Source organism: Podarcis raffonei, chromosome 14 (assembly GCF_027172205.1).
Source record: "Podarcis raffonei isolate rPodRaf1 chromosome 14, rPodRaf1.pri, whole genome shotgun sequence".
Classification (NCBI taxonomy): domain Eukaryota; kingdom Metazoa; phylum Chordata; class Lepidosauria; order Squamata; family Lacertidae; genus Podarcis; species Podarcis raffonei.
The window spans coordinates 46332997-46359662 of NC_070615.1; the positions used below are offsets into that span (position 1 = coordinate 46332997).

General features: G+C 46.3%; 1 protein-coding gene across 3 annotated transcripts in view; it reads left to right on the top strand.

Moving 5' to 3' along the window:
- Window positions 1–26666, top strand: part of CACNA1H (calcium voltage-gated channel subunit alpha1 H) — a 385850-nt gene that overhangs the window by 211919 nt on the left and 147265 nt on the right. For all 3 annotated transcript variants that reach the window (XM_053365819.1, XM_053365821.1, XM_053365820.1), the window contains exons 5-7: window positions 2307–2404; window positions 14540–14699; window positions 18073–18388. In XM_053365819.1, the coding sequence (XP_053221794.1) occupies window positions 2307–2404; window positions 14540–14699; window positions 18073–18388 (574 nt within the window). The remainder of the gene's footprint in view (window positions 1–2306; window positions 2405–14539; window positions 14700–18072; window positions 18389–26666) is intronic.

Here is a 26666-nt window from a genome sequence, read left to right on the forward strand (position 1 = left end):
GGCAGCATGTTCGCCCAGCCTGGTATCAAAGGTCATATCTGCATATCCTTCATTTTCTAGACAGCTTTTAATTAAATCTCTATGCTGCCCTTCCTCCCGTAAGAACATAAGAAGGGCCTGCTGGGTCAGGCCAAGAGCCCATCTGGTCCAGCACAGTGGTCAACAATATGCCCCTCTGCAAAGCCCACAAGCAAGATACAAGCTGAAGATTGCTCTCCCCTACTATAGTTTCTGGGACGCGGGTGGCGCTGTGTATTGTAGTGGGCTGGGGCCCCCAAAGTTTATAGGCATTGCCATTCAAATATTGTGTGCATGCCACATTTTGTAATTGACTATGTGGGGAAGAGGGACGTGGGTGGTGCTGTGGGTTAAACCACAGAGCCTAGGACTTGCTGATCAGAAGGTCGGCGGTTCGAATCCCCGCAATGGGGTGAGCTCCCATTTCTCAGTCCTGGGTGGAGTTGGCACCCTGGGTGGAGGACAGACCCCACCCCCATCCCCGAGAGAGTTTTGTGGTAATTTGCAGCCAGTTCTTGAGAAGCTGAATCTTGCAAGCTGCATGTACAGTCTCCTCAATAATAATCGTAATCATTCAGCATAATGTTATTAAGGGATTCCCACCCACCTGGAGATTCAAGCACACACACATCGTGTCACATGGAGGGGGCCAGGAAAACCTAGAGGCTTTAGGTCAGACCTGGAGGTTCCGGCAGCCCCAGGGCTAGATGGCTGAATTTGGCCCCCAAGCCTGAGGCTTCACACTTCCGCATGAAAGGGCTCTCTCAGCCTGGACAAATAAAAAGGTGATAAACAGATAAATAGCTGCATCCATTTACGGTGGAAGCTGTAATAAACTGGGACTGTCGCCAGGCAGCTCTTCAGGATCCTACGATGTTTGCACAATGGTTTTAGACAATAGCTTGTATTATTCCTGGAAAGCCGGCTCGGTTCACACACCTGGCTCTTGGCTCCTGGCCTGTTCGCTCCAACTGGCAGGTGGAAATTGGTGTTTGCGATATATATTTCCTTGCTAGGTGGCCCTTGAATCAGCTCCAGTTGTTTCTCTCGTGTTCTGCAGCGTGGCAGCGACAAAATAAATCCCAGGCGCTTGGTTTCAAAAAGCTGAATGCAGATGTGGCAGGATTATCCGGAAAGCATATTACGCCATCGCATGGAAGCCAAAAAGCCCTGGAAAACACCCCACAAGACCTGTGATTCCATTCCAGAGAATGCATTCTTTGGTGTATATCCCCACTGCTAGAAAACGGACAGAAATTGCTACTGATGAATGCATTTTTTCCTCAGGCCATATTCTGATCCTAAGGACATCTATGGTTCCTCTCTCCCCATTTTATCCTCACAACCGCCTCATGAGGTTGGTTAAGCCAGGAGAGGCAGTGACTGGTCCAAAAGGTCACATCCAGTGAACCTCATGGCCAAGAGGGGAATTTGAACCCTGGTCTCCTGGGACCTACTCCAACACTCTAACCACTGCACCATGCTTGAAAGGTGATTAAGGGTGATGCGAGTGTGTTTTTCTTTCCATGAAACATTTCTGCAGCCTCCCCAGGTGCCTTAACTGAAATGCTTCATCGGAGGAGTTACTGCATGGCATCATCCTCTGAGCTTTCAATTGACAAATTAAACATCATAAGATCTAAAATAAAGGGACAAAAAATAAAGGGACAAAAAATAACAACCCCAACAGCAACAACACCTCTCCCCCCAAAAAACCCTCAATCCCGCAGCCCAAGAGTCTGTTCAGCAGCCTCAGCTTTTGTAGCTGGAGTCAGTCCGGGCTCTGCCCTCCCAAACCAGATGGGGAAAGGCCTGCAGGGCAGGGAGCAGATCTTCCAGGACTCACAGCCAAGTGAATGGAACTACATGGTCCGTTACTAATCTGATTGTCAGCTTCCCCTTGACACCGAGAGAGGATCAAGTTGTGTTTTGTTTTTCATCTAATTTCCATCTAGGTCTTAATGATATTTTATTGAATGTAGCCAAGCGTTTATGTGGAGATGGGTGCTTACTTAGAATTAAGTGCCCATTGTGTCCAATGGAACTTCTTCTGTTACAAGGAAGCATCCATTTTCGCAGTGGTTCTCAACCTGTGGGTCCCCAGATGTTGTTGGACTACAACTCCCATCATCCCTGAGCTCTGGCCTTGCTAGCTAGGGGTGATGGGAGTTGTAGTTCAACAACACCTGGGGACCCACAGGTTGAGAAAGGCTGGTTTAGAGGATGTTTGAGAACTTCATTCTCACCTGTATATCTCTCTCTGTGTGTGTCTCTCTCTTTCTCTCCAGCATGATGGAATATTCCTTGGATGGACACAACGTCAGCTTATCTGCCATCCGTACTGTCCGTGTACTCAGGCCTTTGCGAGCCATTAACAGGGTGCCAAGTAAGTCCATTGCACCATTTGCTTCGCTTTCCCCCCTGCTCTCCAATGAGATGAAGAAAATTAACATCAGGGTCCAAGTCTTCTAACTGGGTCTCTCTTTTCTCTTGTTCCTGGACCGCCTGGCTGATGGCAAAACAAAAATTAAAAATGCAAGCAGAGCCCTGCTGGGTGAGGCCAGTGGCCCATAAGATCCAGTATTCCTGTTCTCACAGTGGTGACGCCCACATGCAGGAACTGAGCACAACAGCAGTGCTCTCGCCCCTTGTGGTTCCCAGAAACTGGTCTATACATGCATGCTGCTTCCCACGTGGAAGTGAAACATAGCCATTTGGGCTAGCAGCCCTTGAGAGCCCTCTCTGCCACGAATTCCCCAATCTTTTAAAGACTTCCAATTTTGGTGGCTGTTGCTGCCTCCTGTGGCAAAGAGTTCCAAAGCTCAACTACACTCAGTGTCTTTTGTCTGTCCTGAATCAAAGAATGATTCAAAGAATCATAGAGTTGGAAGGGATCTCAATAATCACGTAGTCCCATCCCCAGCAATGCAGGAATCAGCTTAATTGTATGTCCCCAAATCCCAGTGTTATGAGAGAGGGAGAGAAACCATCTCCCTGTCTATTTTCTGCACCCTGTGACTTATTTAAACACCTCTGTCACATCCTCCCCTTACAAGCAAGCAAAATGTCCCTATGGGACCCTCATACCTACGGGACCGCCTCTCCCGGTATGCTCCATGGAGGACCTTAAGGTCCATAAATAGCAACACCCTAGAGGTCCCGGGCCCTAAGGAAGTCAGATTAGCCTCATCCAGAGCCAGGGCCTTCTCAACACTGGCTCTGGCCTGGTGGAACGCTCTGCCTCATGAGACCAGGGCCCTGCAGGATCTAATTTCTTTCTGTGGGGCCTGTAAGACAGAGTTGTTCTGCCTGGCCTTCGACTTGGAATCAATTTGATTCCCTTCCCCTCTTCTTTTTTCCTTTCTCCTCCTGTGATGGAACTCCTATTTGGGGACTTCCCTGGCTTTTTTCTGGCCCATGTAGGACCAGTCTGGATAGTTAGCCTTGGTGAAGACTTGACGTTTTCATCCCAAAAAAAGTTTTTTATTTGAGTTTCCATTGAAATGAGGCTGTATTTTAATGTTTTAATGTTGTATTTTAATCAATTGTTTTTAAGTTGTATTTCAATCAATTTGTTTTTATATCGGGTGTTAGCCGCCCTGAGCCCAGTCTCGGCTGGGGAGGGTGGGGTATAAATAAATTATTATTATTATTATTATTATTATTATTATTATTATTATTATTAAAATAGGTAATTGCATCGAGTGGCCAGTCGTTTTAATGTTACTTTTGTACTGCTTTAAATGTTTTTATATCGCTGTATGCTGCCCTGGTATTGTATGAGAATGGCCTTTGATACCATCAACCATTACATCTTTCTGGACGATCTACAGGGGCTGGTTGCTGGGGGGACTGTTATACAGTGGTTCCGCTCCTTCCTCCTGGGCCATGTCCACAAAGTGGTGTTGGGGGATGAGTGTTCAGACCCCTGGGCTCTCGCTTGTGGGATGTCTCAGGGTTCTGTCCTCTCCCCCATGCTTTTCAACATTTACATGCAGCCGCTGGGAGAGATCATCAGGAGGTTTGGGCTGGGTGTTCATCAGTATGCGGATGATACCCAGCTCTACCTCTCTTTCATATCAGAACCAGTGAAGGCGGTGAAGGTCCTGTGTGAGTGCCTGGAGGCGGTTGGAGGATGTATGGCGGCTAACAGATTGAGGTTGAATCCTGGCAAGACAGAAGTACTGTTCTTAGGGGACAGGGGGTGGGCGGGTATGGAGGACCCCTGGTCCTGAATGGGGTAACTATGCCCCTGAAGGACCAGGTTCGCAGCCTGGAAGTCATTTTGGATTCACACCTGTCCATGGAGGCGCAGGTCAGTTCTGCATCAAGGGCAGGTTAGGTTGAGACAAGAGTAACAGACCTCAAGGTCAACCACTTGTCTTCATCACAGAACGTGAATTTGAACTGTGTCAAGCTAACTGCTTCGTGGTATAGTAGTGTTTCTTCCAACTTGGTGCCCTCCAGAAGATGCTGGAGTTCAAACCCCTCATCCTTGACCATTGACCACACTGGTTGGGGCTGATGGGAGTTGCAATCCAGTGCCACCTGGAGGGCACCAGCTTGGGGAATGCTGCTATACTGTCTTAATCAATAGGGGTGAGACTTCTTAAATCTAGCAGCTAAAGAGTGGGTGATTTGCGCCAGCCTTCCCCTACCCAGTGCCCTCTCCCCAGGTGTCACTGGACTACAAGTCACATCATTCCTGGTCATTGGACATGCTGACTGGGAGTTGTAGTCCAGCAATATTTGGAGGGCACCAGGCTGGCCAAAGCTGGTCTGTGCTAATAAGAGGGGGGAGTGAGCGCATGTAGGAAACTTTTGATGGTTTTTAGACCTCTCTGCAGACTAAATGTTGCATTATGAGGGGGTTGGACTAGATGACTCCCTTCCAGCTCTACGAGTCTATAATTCAATTCTAGTCTGCTTGCTGGCCCTGAATGGCACCTGGGTACTTTCTTCCAGCTTTCTTTATTTATTTCCTCCTTTGGGGCTTTTCTTTGAAGATGAGTGATGGCTTTAGGAAGGGAGCGTTGTCATAAATATGCACCTCAGCTATTTGTCTCTGGGTTAACATTGGGGAAATTTTTTTTAGCAACCTTAATACTTGTTTCTCGCTGTTATGTATTATTCTTCTGCAGGGGACAAGGCCGGGGGAGTGAGGGAGAGAGACAGCCCCCAGTAAAAACTAAAAATACTAAAAAGCAGCTTAAAAACATGAAGAGCTGCCTTAGAGCAGTCCAGGCTATAGGTCAGTCCTACTCAGAGTAGATCCATTGAATATAATGGACATCATGTAGGGTTGCCATATTTTGAAAAACAAAAGAAGAGGACACATTTGCCGACTTCTACTTTTAACTATGGACTCTACCCGTGAAAAGGAGGACGTGTCCTGGGAAAAGAGGACATATGGCAACCCTACGAGGGCTTACCCAAGTCTTTGTGTGTCAATGCAAGCACCTTGAATTTGACTTAGAAGCACCAGCACAGGCCTCAGAGAACTGGTGTAAGTTGTGCCCACCAGGGTCTGCATTCTGCAGACATTGCAGCTTCTGAACAGTCTTCAAGGGCAGCCCCACATAGAGTGCATTACAGTAGCCATGCGCACAGCAGTGTGCATCCACCCACACCATTGGAGTTTGTATATCTGAAGTTTCAGCATTCCTGCGTTCCCAAGGCTATTGCCAGCTCAGCCTCTGTGTTTGCAGGAAAATGTTGACGCGGCGGTGGGGGCATCAACGGCAAAGGCGAACCAAACAGGGTCTGTCTGCTCTCGGAGATTTGAGTGGGCCTTAAGCCCCTTCCGTGATTCACTTCAGCTGCGCCTGTCTTCAATCCAATTTGGAAGATAAGCCCACCAGTTGAATTCATTTCCTGGTAGCGATGGCACGCTGCCGAGTGATCCTTTCCCGATATGCTAATATCTTCTCTGAGCTCTTTTATCGCTTTTTGGTGGAAACCTTCATCTGCCAAGAGCTTGTGTAATTGCAGAAAAATAATCAGGTGCCCGTAAGAAATGATTCTGCCTGCTTTTTCACTTTGTTTCAAAAAGGTATTAAATTTCAAAAAGGTATTAAACAGATTCCTCACTGGCCTTGCAGACAACTTCATTGTCCAGAAAGTGGGAGAAGCTACAAGAGGAACAGCCATTTTAGATCTGGTCCTAACCAATGTTGATGACCTGGTTAGTGGGGTAGAAGTGGAAGGATCATTAGGCGCGAGTGATCATGCTCTTCTGAAGTTTACTATACAGCGGAAAGGAGCAGCCAAGCATACTAGGACTCAATTTCTCGACTTTAAGAAAGCCGACTTCATAAAACTTAGGGAAGTGCTGGGTGAGATCCCATGGACAGTAATACTAAAAGGAAAGGGAGTTCATGATGGCTGGGAGTTTGTTAAGAGGGAGATAGTAAAAGCACAACTTCAGGCAATACCAATGAGACGGAAACATGGAAGGTGCCTAAAGAAGCCAGGGTGGCTATCTAAAGAACTTTTAACTGAGTTAAGATTAAAAAAGGATGTGTACAAAAAATGGAAAAGGGGGGAAACCACCAAAGAGGAATTCAAACAAATAGCCAGCACGTGTAGACACAAAGTCAGAAAAGCTAAAGCACAGAATGAACTCAGGCTTGCTAGAGAGGTTAAAAGCAACAAAAAAGGCTTTTATGGGTATGTTCGTAGCAAAAGGAAGAACAAAGAAACAGTGGGGTCACTCAGAGGAGAAGATGGTGAAATGCAAACAGGGGACACAGAAAGGGCTGAACTCCTCAATGCCTTCTTTGCCTCAGTCTTCTCCGATAAAGAAAACAATGCCCGACCTGAAGAATTTGGAGCAAATGATTCAGCAGAGGAAACACAGCCCAGAATAACTAAGGAGATAGTACAAGAATACTTGGCTAGTCTAGATGTATTCAAGTCTCCAGGGCCAGATGAACTGCATCCAAGAGTATTAAAAGAACTGGCAGATGTGATTTCAGAACCACTGGCAGTCATCTTTGAGAATTCCTGGAGAACAGGCGAAGTCCCGGCAGACTGGAGGAGGGCAAATGTTGTCCCTATTTTCAAAAAGGGGAAAAGAGAGGACCCAAATAATTACCGCCCAGTCAGTCTGACATCAATACCAGGGAAGATTCTGGAGCAGATCATTAAGCAAACAGTCTGTGAGCACCTGGAAAGGAATGCTGTGATCACCAATAGTCAGCATGGATTTCTGAAAAATAAGTCATGTCAGACTAACCTGATCTCGTTTTTTGACAGAATTACAAGCCTGGTAGATGAAGGGAACGCAGTGGATGTAGCCTACCTTGATTTCAGCAAGGCATTTGACAAGGTGCCCCATGATATTCTTGTAAAGAAGCTGGTAAAATGCGGTCTTGACTATGCTACCACTCAGTGGATTTGTAACTGGCTGACTGACCGAACCCAAAGGGTGCTCATCAATGGTTCCTCTTCATCCTGGAGAAGAGTGACTAGTGGGGTGCCACAGGGTTCTGTCTTGGGCCCGGTCTTATTCAACATCTTTATCAACGACTTGGATGATGGACTCAAGGGCATCCTGATCAAATTTGCAGATGACACCAAACTGGGAGGGGTGGCTAACACCCCAGAGGAGAGGATCACACTTCAAAACGACCTTGACAGATTAGAGAACTGGGCCAAAACAAACAAGATGAATTTTAACAGGGAGAAATGTAAAGTATTGCACTTGGGCAAAAAAAATGAGAGGCACAAATACAAGATGGGTGACACCTGGCTTGAGAGCACTACATGTGAAAAGGATCTAGGAGTCTTGGTTGACCACAAACTTGACATGAGCCAACAGTGTGACGCGGCAGCTAAAAAAGCCAATGCAATTCTGGGCTGCATCAATAGGAGTATAGCATCTAGATCAAGGGAAGTAATAGTGCCACTGTATTCTGCTCTGGTCAGACCTCACCTGGAGTACTGTGTCCAGTTCTGGGCACCACAGTTCAAGAAGGACATTGACAAACTGGAACGTGTCCAGAGGAGGGCAACCAAAATGGTCAAAGGCCTGGAAACGATGCCTTATGAGGAACGGCTAAGGGAGCTGGGCATGTTTAGCCTGGAGAAGAGGAGGTTAAGGGGTGATATGATAGCCATGTTCAAATATATAAAAGGATGTCACATAGAGGAGGGAGAAAGGTTGTTTTCTGCTGCTCCAGAGAAGCGGACACGGAGCAATGGATCCAAACTACAAGAAAGAAGATTCCACCTAAACATTAGGAAGAACTTCCTGACAGTAAGAGCTGTTCGACAGTGGAATTTGCTGCCAAGGAGTGTGGTGGAGTCTCCTTCTTTGGAGGTCTTTAAGCAGAGGCTTGACAACCATATGTCAGGAGTGCTCTGATGGTGTTTCCTGCTTGGCAGGGGGTTGGACTCGATGGCCCTTGTGGTCTCTTCCAACTCTATGATTCTATGATTCTATGATTCTATGTCTGGGACTCCCAGTAGTAGCCATCTACCTGTAAAGCTCTGACGGTGAAGAATACATAGGGACTGGAAGCTAATTCCAGTGTGCCCAGTTCTGCTGAGGGTTAGACTCCGTGCGGGTAGTGGAAATATTTTGAAGGGGCTCTTCCAGTCCAAAGCGAGGTAATTCAGCACCCTGGTCAGCTCCCAGAGGGCTACTCTAGCGAACCTGGGAAGATGTTGTCCCAGCAATGGCTTGGGGTCACTTGAAGCTTTTTAAAAGTTGTCAGGGCTTCACTCTGCTGTGACTCCACCCCTTAGTAAAGCTATTTGCATATTGGAGGGGCCTATTCTGCAGCCACAAAGAGCAGCATACAAAGGAAATTTTAAATTACAAGTGGGATTGCAGCACAAATACTTCTGAACACTTTTATGGATTCCATTTTAACTTTTTTTTCACCAATAAATCTAATGTACAGTGGTACCTTGGTTCTCAAACTTAATCCATTCTGGAAGTCTGTTCCAAAACGAAAGCATTCCAAAACCAAGGCACGCTTTCCCATAGAAAGTAATGCAAAAAGGATTAATCCGTTCCAGACTTTTAAAAACAACTCCTAAACCAGCAATTTAACATGAATTTTATTAACTAACGAAACCATTGATCCATAAAATGAAAGCAATAAACAATGTACTGCAGTCACACAATCAATCAATCAGTAGCTCAGGCATCCCCAAACTCGGCCCTCCAGATGTTATGGGACTACAATTCCCATCATCCCTGACCACTGGTCCTGTGTGCTAGGGATGATGGGAGTTGTGGTTCCAAAACATCTGGAGGGCCGAGTCTGGGGATGCCTGCAGCAGCTGAACTGGGTTCCACACAGTCACAAAAACAAAATGAAAAGAACCCCAAAAACAAAAAGGCAAAATAAATAGCAAAACCAGACAGAACTCAGTGTAGCACTCAAAACGGAGCACATTCTGCTTCCAAAAAAAGTTCGCAAACCAGAACACTTACTTCCGGGTTTGCAGTGTTTCGGTTCCAAGTTGTTTGAGTACCAAGGCATGTGAGAACCAAGGTGCCACTGTATACTGCATAGAGGTTTTGATTTTTAAAATAATCAAGTGGAGTGTGTTACATTTGGTTTCTAGCAAAGGCAGCCTTTTCACTGCAGTCTCATCGTAGAGCATTTTAAATTCAGGTGCCAAAGGGCAGGGGGGCCACTGAGAATCCCAAACGGAGCTCGGTCAAGGATAAGTGCTTTGATCTGCCCACCTGGATCCCCCACTGGCTGCACCTGATTGTATTAGTTGGTGGAGGCTGACAGCAATAAATTTGCTGCAGAGACTGACTGCTAAAAAAGAAAAATGTCCTTGCAGCAGAGGCATTGTCTCCACTCAGAATTGTTCTTGGAAACAGCTGGGTGAAGAATCCCTACAATTTGTGTGTTTGGCAGGGCGCTTAGTTTTTCTAAGGGTGGAGGAAGAGAAGTTTCCTCTCGCTTTACTCTTTTTCCCCACTCTTAGTTTCATTGACTGCTCAAAACCTACTTCAGAGAGATAGATAGATGATAGATAGATAGATAGATATAGATAGATAGATAGATAGATAGATAGATAGATAGATAGATAGATGATAGATGATATAGAATCATAGAATCATAGAGTTGGAAGAGACCACAAGGGCCATCAAGTCCAACCCCCTGCCAAGCAGGAAACACCATCAGAGCACTCCTGACATATGGTTGTCAAGCCTCTGCTTAAAGACCTCCAAAGAAGGAGACTCCACCACACTCCTTGGCAGCAAATTCCACTGTCGAACAGCTCTTACTGTCAGGAAGTTCTTCCTAATGTTTAGGTGGAATCTTCTTTCTTGTAGTTTGGATCCATTGCTCCGTGTCCGCTTCTCTGAAGCAGCAGAAAACAACCTTTCTCCCTCCTCTATGTGACATCCTTTTATATATTTGAACATGGCTATCATATCACCCCTTAACCTCCTCTTATATAGATAATAGATAGATGAGATAGATGACAAGAGAGAGAGAGAGAGAGAGAGAGAGAGAGAGAGAGAGAGAGAGAGATGAGATTGATGATAGATAGATAAGGGAGAGAGAGATGATAGATAGATTAATAATAATAATAATAATAATAATAATAATAATAATAATAATAATTTATTTATACCCCGCCCATCTGGCTGGGTTTCCCCAGCCACTCTGGGCGGCTTCCAACAGAACACTAAAATACAATAACCTATTAAACATTAAAAGCTTCCCTAAACAGGGCTGCCTTCAGATGTCTTCTAAAAGTTTGGTAGTTTTTCTCCTCTTTGACATCTGGTGGGACAGCGTTCCACAGGGCAGGTGCCACTACCGAGAAGGCCCTGTGCCTGGTTCCCTGTAGCTTTGCTTCTCGCAGTGAGGGAACCGCCAGAAGGCCCTCGGTGCTGGACCTCAGTGTCCGGGCAGAACGATGGAGGTGGAGACACTCCTTCAGGTATACTGGACCGAGGCCGTTTAGGGCTTTAAAGGTCAGCACCAACACTTTGAATTGTGCTCAGAAATGTACTGGGAGCCAGTGTAGGTCTTTCAAGACTGGTGTTATATGTTCTCGGCAGCCGCTCCCAGTCACCAGTCTAGCTGCTGCATTCTGGATTAGATAGAAAGATAGATGAGTTAGATACATGAGAGAGAGAGATGAGAGAGATAGATAGATAGATAGATAGATGATAGATAGATAGATAGATAGATAGATAGATAGATAGATAGATGATAGATAGATGATAGATAGATAGATGATAGATAGATAGATAGATAGATAGATAGATAGATAGATGATAGATAGATAGATAGATAGATAGATAGATAGATAGATAGATAGATGATAGATAGATAGATGATAGATAGATATAGATGATAGATAGATGATGATGATAGATAGATAGATGATAGATAGATGATAGATAGATGATAGATAGATGATAGATAGATAGATAGATAGATAGATAGATAGATAGATAGATGATAGATAGATAGAGAGATAGAGAGATAGATGATAGATAGATAGATAGATAGATAGATGATAGATAGATAGATAGATAGATAGATAGATAGATAGATAGATGATAGATAGATGATATAGATAGATAGATGATAGATAGATAGATAGATAGAGAGATAGAGAGATATAGATAGATGATAGATAGATATAGATAGACAGATATAAACCTGGCAAAATATAGTGCTTTTTTCAGCCTAATATCTCCTAATCATATTTTCCCCTTGTGGAACATAAGAAGTTGCCTTATACAGAGTTGGGCCATTGTCCAACTATCTCAGTATTGTCAATACTGACCAGTAGCAGCTCTCCAGAATTTCAGAGAGGAGTCTCTCCCACCCCCACCTGGAAATGCCAGGGATTATACCTGGGTCCTTCTTTGTGCATCTCAGGTGTTCAGATTTAACTGTGCACCTTCTGCTTGCGAAGGAGGTGCTCTACACAGAGCAGATCTCAAGGCACCTGAAAATACCTTAAACTGAGGGTCAACCAAGAAGAGACTAGACTGATCCGCCATTGGGTTATTTCCTTTCTTTGAATCTCATGTGGGGAACCTTGGGCAGTGATTGCCCCAAATTCAGGTGGCTTTAGAAGGAATATTGGACAAATTCGTGGAGGACAAGGCTAACAAGGGGTCCTAGCCATGGTGGCTGTGTTTTCCCTCTACTGTCAAAGGCAGTAGTGCCTCTGAACACCAGTTGCTGGAGAAGGCAGGAGACGAGAGGGCTGTTGCAGTCAAGTCCAGCCTGCAGGTTTTCCACAGGCATCTGGTTGGCCACTGTGAGAACAGGATGCTGGTCAAGATGAGCCCCTGGCCTGATCCAGCACGGCTCATCTTGAGTTCTTATGCTCTTTAGTTTTCCTTTCTTCCTTTTGATGGGGTCTCACATTGAAGAAAAGAGGGGCTTTTGTAAAGGAGTAATTGACAATGACAAAGGAGGCAAAGCGAGGATTGCTCAGCAGAAGAAAAAACAGGAGGCTTATGGAGAGATTTCAGCCGAGCCAAAATGGCACGCTGTCTCCAAATTGGGCCACTAATGGGCACGGGGGAGGCATTGAAGCCAGCAAAAAGCTTGGTAGGTAGGGCAGAGCTCTCAGGAGGACGCCACTTTGCACAGAGAAGCCTTTTAGCAGGATGGAACAACCCTGCAAAGTCTTTATTGCCACCAGCAGATTCACCAGGCACATTGATTGGCACCAGAGGGTAAGAATGTTCCCGCCCAAAGAAAACTCATTTTCCATAAAGTGCTGCGGTCACCAAAACTTTTCTTCCCTCTTTTGGCTGACCTTTATAAGGCTGCATCTGCTCCAAACATTTAGATGGCTTACTCCTTAGCAGCACCGGGTAACATGGTGGGACGATGGCACTCGCCTGACCTCCCAACAGCTGTTTACACGAGGGGAGAGTTGCTCTTGTGCTCAGATCTCTGCTTCCAGGTTTTACCCCGGGGTATCTGGGTGGCCGGGACGTGAATGGCGCTGTGGGTTAAACCACAGAGCCTAGGACTTGCTAATCAAAAGTTAGGCGGTTCGAATCCCCGCGACGGGGTGAACTCCCATTGCTTGGTCCCTGCTCCTGCCAACTTAGCAGTTCGAAAGCACATCAAAGTGCAAGTAGATAAATAGGTACCACTCCAGCGGGAAGGTAAACGGCGTTTCCATGTGCTGCTCTGGTTCGCCAGAAGCGGCTTAGTCATGCTGGCCACATGACCCGGAAGCTGTACGCCAGCTCCCTCGGCCAATAAGGTGAGATGAGCGCCGCAACCCCAGAGTTGGCCACGACTGGACCTAACGGTCAGGGGTCCCTTTACTTTTACCTTACATGGGTGGCCAGTGCAAGAAAAAGATGCTGGGCAAGATGGGGACACTCTGCTTATGTTTTTTATGGCCATGGGTGGTGGTATGGCTGGGGAAGAGGGCTGAGGACCAGAGAGGGGACTACATTCATCCCTGAACCTCTCTGCTCCTGGCTTGGGAGGTACTAAGGTGTGAGCTACCCGATTAGCTGAGAGATGTTTTGCTTGCCCCCCTGCAACAAAAACACGAAAGCAGGCTTAGAATTGCCACTGTTCGTTCGTTTGCTTTTTCACAACGGCTGCTCGCCGTCCCCTTTGACGCGGGGCTTAGTTCCACCGTTGAAAACAACAGCAGGTCATTCCGGTGCCAAACAGCATCTCGGCAGCGATCAGGGTTGTGGACTGCAAGGGTATAATGAATCCCAGATAGCATCAGCCATCCAGGTAATCCCTTCTGATCCCCCAATTCGCAGGCAAAGCCTTAACATTCACTAGCTGTCTCTCTCTCTCTCCTGGCCGGTTCTCATCTAAATTACTTTGCCACCCTGCTCTGCTTCTCCCAGGAGGGGCTTGCTTCCCTCCCACCATCGCCATGGGTTGAGTTGTACCCTTGAGAAAGGCGGCCAGTCGTATCGCCCAAAGGGTGGCAGGGGAAAAGATGTCAACAAACGAATTTAGTTCTAATCCAAGGGCAGCCAAGGTTCTGCCACCCGAAAGTTGTTTTTGGATTACAGTTCCCATCATCTGTCATGGACTGGTTGGACGCAGAGGAATAATGGGAGGAACCAGCTGGGGAACACCCAAAGGAAGAAGGCACAGAGCCCAGGGAGTGGTGGTGGGACAATGATGAGTGGTCAGAAGGAGAAGACAGGGAGGAGGAGGCATCAGAAGCTGAAGAAGGCAACAGGGCTTAGTGAGCTGGGAGAGTCTGTGGCAGACAGCAGTCCAGAATTAGAGGCAGAAGCAGAAGCAGGCTGGTGGAAGGAAGGAGGCCAAGAGGCCGAGATGGAACAGGCTGCTGAAGAAGTGCAGGTGTTTCCTGGTCCTGCTACAACGAACTTCCCTCGCTAATGCAGACGTGTGTGTTTTAAATGTGCTTTAAAATGTGGGTCACAGCAGCTGCGCATCTGAACCAAGCGGATCCTGGAAGGATCTGCCAAATATTTTTATCAACCACTGCCTGCCTGCTTCGTGCCCTCCCTTCATCTCCCTTTTTCCTTCTCTCCCCCTCTCCCTAGGTATGCGCATACTCGTCACCCTGCTGTTAGATACTTTGCCTATGTTAGGCAACGTCCTTCTGTTGTGCTTCTTTGTCTTTTTCATCTTTGGGATCGTCGGGGTGCAGCTGTGGGCCGGGCTGCTGAGGAACAGATGTTTCCTAGACACCAATTTTCAAATGTAAGTACTCAGAAGTCAATCGGCCATCTCCTCACATCTGCCCATGTGCTCTTGTGCGTTTAATTAGAGTTGGAAGGGATGCCCCCCTGCAATGCAGGAATTGCAGATAAAGCATCCCTGACAGATGGCCATCCAACCTGTGTTTAAAAACCTCCAGCCAAGGAGAGTCCGCCACCTTCCGAGGGAGACCGTTTCACCATCAAACAGCGCTTACACCTCCAGCGTATACATTTGTCTCCATCACTCACACTTCTGTTGGTGCACTCGTTTATGCCAAAACCTGTTAAAAAAATTCCAAATAGCCACGCTCTTTGAAGAAATGTTTGGAAAGAGAGGAGAGTTTGGGCATCTAGCGAATGCAACGGGTATTGCTTTGGTTGTCAATTAAAACTCCAAATCTTCAGAGCTTAGTGGTGGTGTGGGCAGCCTGGGGTGCTCTCCCCACACAGTTAAGTTTATTTTTATTACTAAGACGCTGCCCGGCAGTATAAAAATGTAAACAGAGAGTTCTAGGTGGCTTTGTGTGTTTAGCGAAAGGTGTTTGGAGGGCTGCCTAATTTCCTCCTCCTGACTTGGATTGCATCTGATGTTTGGGCTTCTGAGAAAGGCTGTCCAAGCCTGAGGAGAAGGGCTTTTTTTGGCCTGCAGGCCTCATTCCATGCTAGGGGGGTCGTTGGGAAAGCAACTGGAAATGAAGCCACCAATGTCAAAATGCCACCACAGTGGTACCTTGGTTCTCAAACTTAATCCGTTCTGGAAGTCCATTCCAAAACCAAGGCACACTTTCCCATAGAAAGTAATGCAAAACTGATTAATCCGTTCCAGACTTTTAAAAACAACCCCTAAAACAGCATTTTAACATGAATTTTACTATCTAACGAGACCATTGATCCATAAAATGAAAGCAATAATCAATGTACTGTACTATAAAATAAATAAGACTGTATTGTAGATGATTAAAATTTAAAAAACATTCTTACCTGCACTGATGATAGTCATTGTTTGGATGGGGGGCTTTTATCCATTTCCGCAGTCACACAATCAATCAATCAGTCAGTCAGTCAGTAGCTGAACTGGGATCCACATAGTCACAAAAACAAATTAACTGAAAAAGCCTCAAAACAAAAAATGCAAAATAAATAGCAAACACAAAAGCACCAAACATAAGCTCTAAATATCACCTCAAAACACTGCAATCAGAAATGGAAGGCTTGAATTACAATGGGGGGGGACACAAATTAGCAGCGCGACAGGAAACACTTGTTGTTGTTTAGTCGTGTCCGACTCTTCGTGACCCCATGGACCAGAGCACGCCAGGCACTTCTGTCTTCCACTGCCTCCCGCAGTTTGGTCAAACTCATGCTGGTAGCTTCGAGAACACTGTCCAACCATCTCGTCCTCTGTCATCCCCTACTCCTTGTGCCCTCCATCTTTCCCAACACCAGGGTCTTTTCCAGGGAATCTTCTCTTCTCATGAGGTGGCCAAAGTATTGGAGCCTCAGCTTCACGATCTGCCCTTCCAGTGAGCACTCAGGGCTGATTTCCTTCAGAATGGAGAGGTTTGATCTTCTTGCAGTCCATGGGACTCTCAAGAGTCTCCTCCAGCACCATAATTCAAAAGCATCAATTCTTCGGCGATGAGCCTTCTTTATGGTCCAGCTCTCACTTCCATACATCACTACTGGGAAAACCATAGCTTTTACTATACGGATCTTTGTTGGCAAGGTGATGTCTCTACAGGGGAACTCAAAACTGAGCTTCCAAAAAAAGTTCGAAAACCAGAACACCGACTTCCAGTTTTGCAGCATTCGATTTCCAAGGTGTTTGTGAAGTAAGCTGTTCGAAAACCGAGGTACCACTGTATATGGATCTATGGTACACCCACATTTGGAGTCCTGTGTAAAAGTTAGGAAGCATTCAGAAAAAGGCAGCCAAAATGATTATGAGGATGGAGCTCCTTAAGAGTTAAGGTTAATGCATTTGGTACTTTTCAGCTTAGAGAAAAGGCGAGTTAGAGATTATAGAAGTTTGTAAAATTATGCACGGCATGGCAGAAGCTTTCCTCCCTCTCTCATAACACAAGGACCCATGGACTTCCAATGAGGCTGAAAGTTGGGAGATCCAGGGCAGATAAAACAAAAGTGCTTCTTCATGCAGAAAATAGCTCAAATATGGAATTGTCTTCTGCAGGAGGCAGTGATGGCCATCAACCAGGATGGCTTTTAAAGAGAATTCAGCAAATCCATGGAGAATAAAGCGATCAGTGGCTACTAGCCATGACTGCTATGTTCTTCTTTCATGGTGTGAGGCATCAGTGCTTCTGGATACCAGTTTCTGAAGACCACAGTAGGGGAGAGGGCTTTTGGGCTCAAATGAGCACCCCGCAGCACAGCATCTTGTGCCAATTTGTTTCCTGAAAACCAGCTCACTTTTCTCATCTTTGAAGTCCCAAATGACATTTGCTGGAAGTGACTGAGGCATTTCCAAAGACCCACTAGCAGCCATTTGGGCACCATCTCCCTGTTTTCCAGCTGCTGATAGCATCTTATGAGGCACTGGAGAGAGTCTCAGCTTGCCCATTAAAGAGCCTGGTTCATTCCAACACCCTGCGCATTGACCTCTAGCAAGGGCAGCATCACATGTGCCAACTCTATGAGGCTGAGGACAGCTCAGCTTCCCCTCCACCCCAAATATGCGAGGACAGGGCTGAGCTCCTCCAATCTAGAAGAAGGCCTCCCCGGGCCTCATGGCCAACTCCCAATGCATGTGACATCACATGTGTGTTGCACGTGTGACGTCACATACACACAACAATGTTGCATGGAACTCGGTGCCTCTGAGCAGCATTTTTCCACAGTGGTCATTTTAGGGATGGAAAATGCCGTGCTCAGATCTAGCCAGCAAGAGTCTCACCATGGTCTTCTGACAGTCATGCAGGTGGGGTCAGAACCAGGAGGCAAGGGTCATCCTAGGCCTCGAAATGTTGTCAAACCAACTTTGTTTTCTTTCTCTTTGTTTACTCTGATTGCATTGCAGGTTTTTGGCATGGCAACAATTCCCTAATGTATGTTTTGGCCCAGAGACACTGGAACAGTATAAGAGGAAAAACCAAACATGTAGAAGTGAGTTGCCCTCTTCTTAGTCAGTACAGAATATCTTGCCAAAGGCAATTTAGGCTGGAAAGAATATTTGCTGCCCCTTGCTAGGCAGTAGCAGCTGATCAGTTCAGAACTGTCCCCTCACTACATAAAATACAACAGTCCCAACTCACTTCTCAAAAATAATAATTTCAGGGGGAAATTATCATCAGCTGAACGCAGCAAAGTTTTGACTTGGTATAAGAGAGTTTCCTGTGTCTTCCTTCCCATTCAAGGACGTACAACTTGACTTTCCTGAATCCCTACTATCGGCCAGAGGAAAGCGAGGAGAATCCGTTCATCTGCTCGTCCCACCGGGATAACGGAATGCAGAAATGTTCCAGCATCCCGAACCGGAAGGAGTACAAGGTGGAATGTACTTTGAGCATGGACTCTTACAACCAAAATTCGTACACCCTGGACTTCAGCAGCAGAAACGCCTGCATCAATTGGAACCAGTATTACAACATTTGCAGGACGGGGGAGCTCAACCCGCACAATGGAGCTATTAATTTTGATAATATTGGCTATGCTTGGATAGCTATTTTTCAGGTAAGCCTCTTTTTATCCTCCATTCTTTCATGGGGTACCCAAGTGTGTTTGAGATGCATGTTTTTGCCCACGTAAGATGAGTAAATGAAGCAATCCTCAAATATTACATCAGCAGCCGGCCAACTCTGATGCTCTGCTTTTGCACTGGTGGTTATGAAGTTTCCTGCCTCTGAGCGACTTTCTGTTGTTTCATGTTGACATTTTGTGGGAAGATCCAATCGGGGTGGGCTAGCTCTCTTTTCGTGGAAGTTTTCCATTGTTACTCGTTTTAGCCCCGTCTGATTCCCATTGCCCAGCAAGCAAGGGCTAGAGCAGGGGTCAGCAAACTAAGGTCCGTGGGCCAGATGCGTCCCGCTGGGCTCGTTAATCCACCCCGTGAACCTTGCGGATCCTGCCGCCCACTCAGTCAGTCCCTGCACTAAACTGGCATGGAGGCCTCACCGTGCGGGGACTGACTTCTGTGGCACAGCTTCTGATTGGCTGCAGAAGCTGCGGCTGCTGAAGATGAGGCGACGTCAGTGCCTGCAGCGGCTGCGGTGTGAATGGAAGTGGTGGAGTCATTTCAGGGGGGTCTTTGGGGGGGTGCTTTTGGGAGAGGGTGGGTCCGGCCCCCCACAAGGTCTGAGGGACAATGGACCGGCCCCCTCCTGGAAAAGTTTGCTGACTCCTGGGCTAGAGTTAGCAAGGAACACTTGCCTGAGAGCAGAATCCACATATGAAGTATAAGTCCCAACTCCCTGGGGGCCCAAGCACTCACAAAATTCCCCATAAAGGGGCAGGGCACCCACAAGTGCCAGGACCATGCACACTGCATGGCACCCACGGCCCTGGGGCCAAGTTGGCACTCCTGATACAAAGTCAGACAGTCCAGCGGTCAGGGAATTCAAATGATTATAGAGCCAAGGGTTGAGATGGAGAGCAGGTAGCAGCAAGGTCGGGCCAAGAACCACAGACCTTGTTTCCAGCATCTGACTGCTGCTGAAAGCTGTTGATGAAGCCCAGAGCTAGCTGGTTCTGATCAGTGCCTTCTGCTCCGTGGCCTTGAAGGTTGATCAGCTGAAGGTGGAGTCACTCTGCCCTCTCCCCCTTCAGGTTGCATGTTCAGCAGGTGAACCTGTCTCCTAGCCCATGACATTGCTGGTCTTCCCATAAGCCTTTGGCTTGTTTACAAGGAGATTCATGTATTGGAAAGTGATTGGGAAACCATCTGTCTGCACCAGCCGGAAGATGCAGACATCCTTTTCAGTGGCTTCGAAAGAGAGTGAAACCAATTCATGGAGGAGGATGAGTTTATCCATGGCCATGTGTCTCTGAAGGCCACAGGAGTTTGCAGAACTGTCATGGTTGCTAGAGACAATGGCTGTGTTCTCCCCTCCATTGTTTGAGGCAGTATGCCTCTGAAGACCAGTTGGTGGGAATTGCAATTGGGCAGAGTGCTATGGCCTAATGCCCTGCTTGCAGGTTTCTTACAGGGGCATCTGGCTGGCTGCTGTGAGATCAGCATGCTGGGCGAATTGGGCCATTGGCTTGATTGAGCAAGGCTCTTATGCTTTTACGACAGAGCCATCTACTTCTGGTCCATGTCAATGCCACATATTTCCATCCACGAGTTTCCTCTGCTGCTTTGTTTTCATATCAATCTGTTCTTTCCATCAGAGAAAAAGATGTGCCAAAATTGCATTTAATGGCAGCTCAATGCACACAGTTCTAAAAAAAATTTCATCCTAAAATATTGAATTTTTAACACATTTTGGTACTTCTTGAGCTGTGATCTGTATTGTAGGCTTTTGAGACATGTGGAACCTGAAGGATAATTGCATTCTGATCTGCGTATGTGTCTGGAAGACACAAATTGGGACTGTTTGCTTAAAAACACAGAGCAAAACCTAGCTCCATCCCTGCCAGCTGCCAGGCCATTAAATGGTGTCCATTCCCTTAGCCATGGAGTATAATCGAGGCTTTATAGAGAGCACATTTTCTGCTGGCCGTGACTGGAGAAATGAGGGTCGGCTTGCATCAGATGCTCTCTTCACGCACGCCTTTCTCCCCAGTGCCACATATCCGCAGATGTGATGGTGTGGAGGAGTTTACCTGTGTATATAGAAACAGCCCTGTGTAATTTCGACGTGGGATGCTATTTAGGTGCAAAGTTATTTGGAGTTAGCTGAAATGTTGAAGACACAGTTGCATCAACTAGGAAGGGGGAAAGGGAGAGGGTTGACTGTAAAACCTGTGGGAAGAGGGTGGATAACCTCATGCACAGGGGATAAATGTGACCCTCCAGAGGTCTCTATCCAGTGCTCGGGACTCTCCTCCAAGCCACACCCCTTTCCAGACCACACCCACCTCCCCCAATTCACACCCCTCGCTAGTCCTGGTCTGCATCCTCCTCATGGTTTTGCCCAGCAGAAATTGTCCTTGAACTGCTTCTTGCTTACCTGAATGGAGAGAGGTGACACACGTGTGTGTGTGTGTGTGTGTGTGTGTGTGTGTGTGTAGAAAGCCCTGACTTTGGCATGGCTGAAATGCAGCCGGCTCTTCAAAGGTGGCAGTCATATCCATTGCCTCCACCCAACCCACTTCTTACTTGCAGCACTGCCCATGACTTGCATGTGGCCCCTGGTGGACTTCCAATGAGGTCATGTGGCCCTTTGACCTAAAAAAAAAAGGTTACCCACTATCACGAACCAGATACAGAGGTAGATCCAGGGCTGGATTTAGGTTTGATGAGGCCCTAAGCTACTGAAGGTAATGGGGCCCTTTATATGTCCAGCTGTCCTTTGTCAACAGCAAATTGTCGGTGTTTTTCTGTGTTGAATGTATGCTATATGGTAATTTATTGACCTAATAGGTATCTAAAGCCATTTGCCCATGTTGCCATCCAACCAGTCCATGCAGAATGTAGGCACCCTATATATAGAAATGACCAAACCAGTGATATTTTAGGGAGCAGGCTGGCAGGCGGGGCCCATGACTTACATCATAGGAGCCTACACAACACAAAACACTGTTGCTGTATGTAGGTTTTATTTTATTTGCTTCTTATCTTATATTTTGGAAATGTACATCCAGGTGTGTGTGTTTTTCCTTTAATTTTTTTGGGGGGCCCCAAGAGAGTGGGGCCCTAAGCTATAGCTTGTTTAGCTCATACATAAATCCGACACTGGGTAGGTCAGCAATAAAGCACCTGGCATCAGTGAAGTTAACTCTTTATTCAAAGGAATGTGATGCCACAACTTGGTTGAAGCTGTGCAGGTCTGAGTCTGGACAGCGCTTAGATGTGAAATGATGAGAACATCAGTGCTGGTTGGGCAGGGAGTAAACCTCAAGAGACTGACTGCTGGGAAAGCCAGTTTGAGATTCACCCATTCTTGCAGCACTTGCAAAAACAAAAACGCAATGTGTGAATTGGTCTTGAAGAGAGTTAGTTCTACCCCATTGTGTGTGTGAAGATTCTGGGGGAATTGTTTTGTGGGTAGCATCCTCAGCGCCAATCTTTATTTGCCTGCCTCGTTCTGTTTCCGAGAGCCTAATCGTTGCTCTTGTCATCCTACGAATTACACATGTTTCAGCGCTCTTCGCTTATTGTGTAATGGGCTAACTCTTGCATCTATTTATTAGGCAGGCGCATTCCGTGGCAAATTATGGGAAGTAATTATCTTATTATGGGTAAGAAAGAGAGGAGATGGGGACCTAAATTAAATGTGAGTTATTAAGGTCCCTCGGTTGCACATGATGTTCAGAGAAAGCAACGGAAGCTGTAATTAAGGGGGAGGCATGAAGCCGCTGTTCTTGCCCTGCTCTGGGTGAATTGCCCACCTCTCTAAATTCCTAATTTGATTGGCGTTACTAGCAGAGTAAGGAGAAGCAAAGGCCACGCTTTCAGTGAGAAATAACAAGATCATGAAAACAGGAAGCTCGATAAAGAGACATTCACCGGTTACCGGTGTGCTACTGGGCCAAGGTCAAGGGGTTACTATCGGTATACAAAGCCCTTAATGGTTTGGGACCAGTTGAGCTGCGAGATCACTTGGCTCCAAATAGACCCGCTCAACTGCTTCAGTCTGTCTCATAATACCCAATCTGCATTTGTAAGAGATTGTTTATTTACTGCGGCAGCACCTGGACTCTGGAACTCCCCTCCATTGTCCTCTTTTTGGCACCTGCTAAAAGCATTTTTGCTTAGACAAGCCTACCCAGGTGTGTAGTTTATTGCTGGCTTTAATCTTCTGAATGTTTTAATTGTTTTTACTAATAATTTTTATTGTTTTGTTCTTTTTCTAAGCTATTTTGAGGTGCTTTACAATCAAGCAGTCTATAAATGTTATGAAACGATAGATAGATATAGATAAATAGATAAATAGATAGATAGATGATAGATAGACAGATAGATAGATGATAGATAGATATAGATAGATGATAGATAGATAGATAGATAGATAGATAGATAGATAGATGATAGATAGATAGATAGATAGATAGATAGATAGATAGATAGATGATAGATAGATAGATAGATGATAGATAGATAGATGATAGATATAGATAGATAGATAGATAGATAGATAGATGATAGATAGATAGATAGATAGATAGATAGATGATAGATAGATAGATAGATAGATAGATAGATAGATAGATAGATAGATGATAGATAGATATAGATAGATGATAGATGATAGATGATAGATGATAGATAGATAGATAGATGATAGATGATAGATGATAGATAGATAGATAGATAGATGATAGATTAGATAGATAGATAGATATAGATAGATAGATAGATAGATAGATAGATAGATAGATAGATATAGATAGATAGATGATAGATGATAGATAGATAGATGATAGATAGATAGATAGATAGATAGATAGATAGATAGATAGATATAGATAGATGATAGATAGATAGATAGATAGATAGATAGATAGATAGATAGATAGATAGATGGTAGATATAGATAGATGATAGAACCCTCCTCCTCTTGGGGGAAAAAGATACATATTGGAAAAGCAAAAACTCCTCTACACTTTCCCAAAAATGAGGTGGTAGTGTACTCAAGTGTACTCATTTCAGGTGGTGGGTCCTATTTTTGAAAGGTCCCCTACTTGAAAAGCTCCCTGCCTATAGTAATCTAGCCCATCAAGGAGATGGTTCTAATGTCGCCCTCTCCCCATATGTGCTAGATTACTAAATGCAGGGATAGGGGTGGCACAGAAATTTGATTTGGCTTGCACCAAAAGTAGAACTTACAGGATTGGCTCCTTCCCCCCAAAAAATATGGCAAGCTGAAACACAGCCATCCCTTGAAATTTGCATTTTTTCAAATTTAGCAGTGCAGTTCTCTCATGAAGTGATCTGTATTTAAATAAACACATATACTAAGGCAGAGCTTTCCAGATGTTTCATGTTGGTAACACACTTTTTAGACATGCATCCTTTTGTGACACAGCAGTTCAGTTTTACTAGCAAGCTGGAGGTTAAACTAAGCCCTTTCCAGCCGCGGGAGGAGAGCAGGGAGCATTCATGTGACACAACTACACATTGCAGCCGACACACTAATGTATCACAACACACAGCCTGAAAAGCTCTGTACTAGGGTGATGCGGTTATATATATGTTAGTGCATGTTAGTGAAAATAACATACAAAAGCACTTTGTACTAAGGGAAATTGCTTTGCCAAAATGTGTATGCTAGGATTGAATTTGCATTAGGACTAATAATAATAATAATAATAATAATAATAATAATAATAATAATTTCTGTGAAGTGCCCTCTGGATATAGGGCGGTATATAAATTAGTAGTAGTAGTAGTAGTATTCACAAACTGCTGTGGAAATGTGGAGCATTCAGAATGGAATAATGAGTAACTGAAACTGACAGATTTGCCCATCACTCTACAGTGATGTGTTGTTGTCATTTGGGGGGGAAAGGTGGACATAAAATAATAAGGCCCATTCCCATAAGTAAAACGACAACAAAAAAATCCAGCACAGCAGCAAGAGCTGTTCCATTCCATGTTATGCTAAAGTTCTGCTTGCAATGTGATTAGAGGGGGGAAAGAATGAAGAAAGAATGGAGCCTTTAAAAAAGAAAAGGTGGCTTCCCCATGCTTGGTAGAGTCCACTCTGCTGTTTCCAGACTCTACCACTTTGTTTGGTCATAGGCTAACCTGCCTAGAGATTGGCTTCAGCTGTGAATACAAGGGCTTTAGACTTCTCGGTGCTGTCAAAAGTCCTGTGTGCCTCACGGCCGTCCTCTCTGCTCTCCTAAGTGCGATTTGCTTGTCGAACACCCCGCCGTCAGTAAAAATTTATCCCGACGACACTCCACACGGGACGTGATGCAAGGAAATGCGCTCTCTCCGGATGAGCACTGATGTGTGCAAGCCGTCCTGTTCTGCAGCTTGCGACCATCGATCCTTGTTGCCATCTCTAAACATCCGCAAAGAGCCAGTTCACACTTTGCATGGCCGGTTCACCGCTTGGCTGCCGCTGAATGCAGGCTGAGCGGCATCGCACGTCGGCATCAAGCAGCCGCTCAAAGCCCTGGCAGGACTCGACACTGCACTGTGCTGGGTGGCTGGGTCTGACCCCATTTTAACTCAACATGATGCCCCAGACAGTGTCAGACTGAATCCCAGAGGTAACTTAAAATGGGAGCTCAGGCCCAGCTGCTCCTTACGGTGAGGACCCCAGGGTGGAAGCAGGTCATGGGAGGAGACCAACCAGGGAGCATTCTGCTGAGACCACAAGACTCTTAATCACAGGGTCATAGGTTTGAGTGTCAGGAGTGCGTGCAGGAGCCAGGCCCTCTGACCAGTAGGGCTTCGCAGGACTGGGGCCTTCCTGAGTTTGTTCTGGAGAGGCAAGGTGTGGCCGCACAGGTGAGGCCGCTTGGTAACTCATGGTAAAGGTAAAGGGAACCCTGACCATCAGGTCCAGTCGTGGCCAACTCTGGGGTTGCGGCACTCATCTCGCTTTACTGGCCGAGGGAGCCGGCGTACAGCTTCTGGGTCATGTGGCCAGCATGACTAAGCCGCTTCTGGAGAACCAGAGCAAAGCATGGAAACGCCGCTTACCTTCCCACTGGAGTGGTACCTATTTATCTGCTTGCACCTTGACATGCTTTCGAACTGCTAGGTTGGCAGGAGCAGGGACCGAGCAACGGGAGCTCACTCCGTCACGGGGATTCAAACTGCCAACCTTCTGATCAGCAAGCCCTAGGCTCTGTGGTTTAACCCACAGCACCACCCGCGTCTCACTGTACCTGGTAGCAAGAGCCAGGAAGGGATATAAGGTCAGCATTTCCCTTTGGCTCTTTGCCACAGCAACACGTTTCCTGCCTTGCTGCATTTGGCTTCTTGTTTCCTGATCCTCGGACCTCAGCTTCTGGACTCTCTTTCCTGTTCCCACCCGCCATCTTTCCCCCGGTCCCAACGTCCTCAGTCAGGCCTTCGATCACCCGTAGAACGGACCGTGACAGAGTCCCATGTTGGGCAATATATTCCTGCATTACAGGGGGTTAGACTACATGACCCTTGTCCCTTCCAATTCCACAAATTCTATGATATGCCTGCATCATTCCAAGGGGACTTTCATAGGAAGACTACTTATACCGAGCCATGCCACTAGTCCCTTTATCCCAGTTTTGTTCATCTAGCCCAGTTGTTGGCATCCGTCATTACAGAGACAATGGAGTATGCTTCCGAATGTGAAGTTGAACCTCTGTATTAGTAGCACCAAAGGGACCTCCCCAGTGTGCAAGTATGGAGGTCCTGGCATGTCCAGACAACAAACCCCACCCCCTCTTGGCCTGGCTGATGTGGTCCAAAGGAAAGCAGAGCAAGACGTTTGACACCAGCTTGGCTGCAGGAGTTGCTGGAAGGAGGCTGACAAGGTGCCATCCAACTGCCTTAGGGACTCCCCTCAGGATTTGTGTAGCTTACTCCTCAGCCTTTACTTCTCCTGAAGATATCCTGCAAAGCAGCGGGGGTTTAGGATCGGAGTTTTCCTTCTCCTAGATGGGCTGCCTTCCCTGGTGGATGAGCCCCATCTGCCCCTCACTGCCCTCTACAGCACATGCAGAAACTAAATTCTTGATCATTGGACCCACTATTGATCTCGTCCGCTCAATCTGCCAGAGCCTGTCTGTCAGGAGTGCGTGCAGGAGCCAGGCCCTGTGACTAGTAGGGCTTCGCAGGACAGGGGCCTTCCTAAGTTTTTTCTGGAGAGGCAAGGCACGGCCGCACAGGTGAGGCCACCTGGTGGCA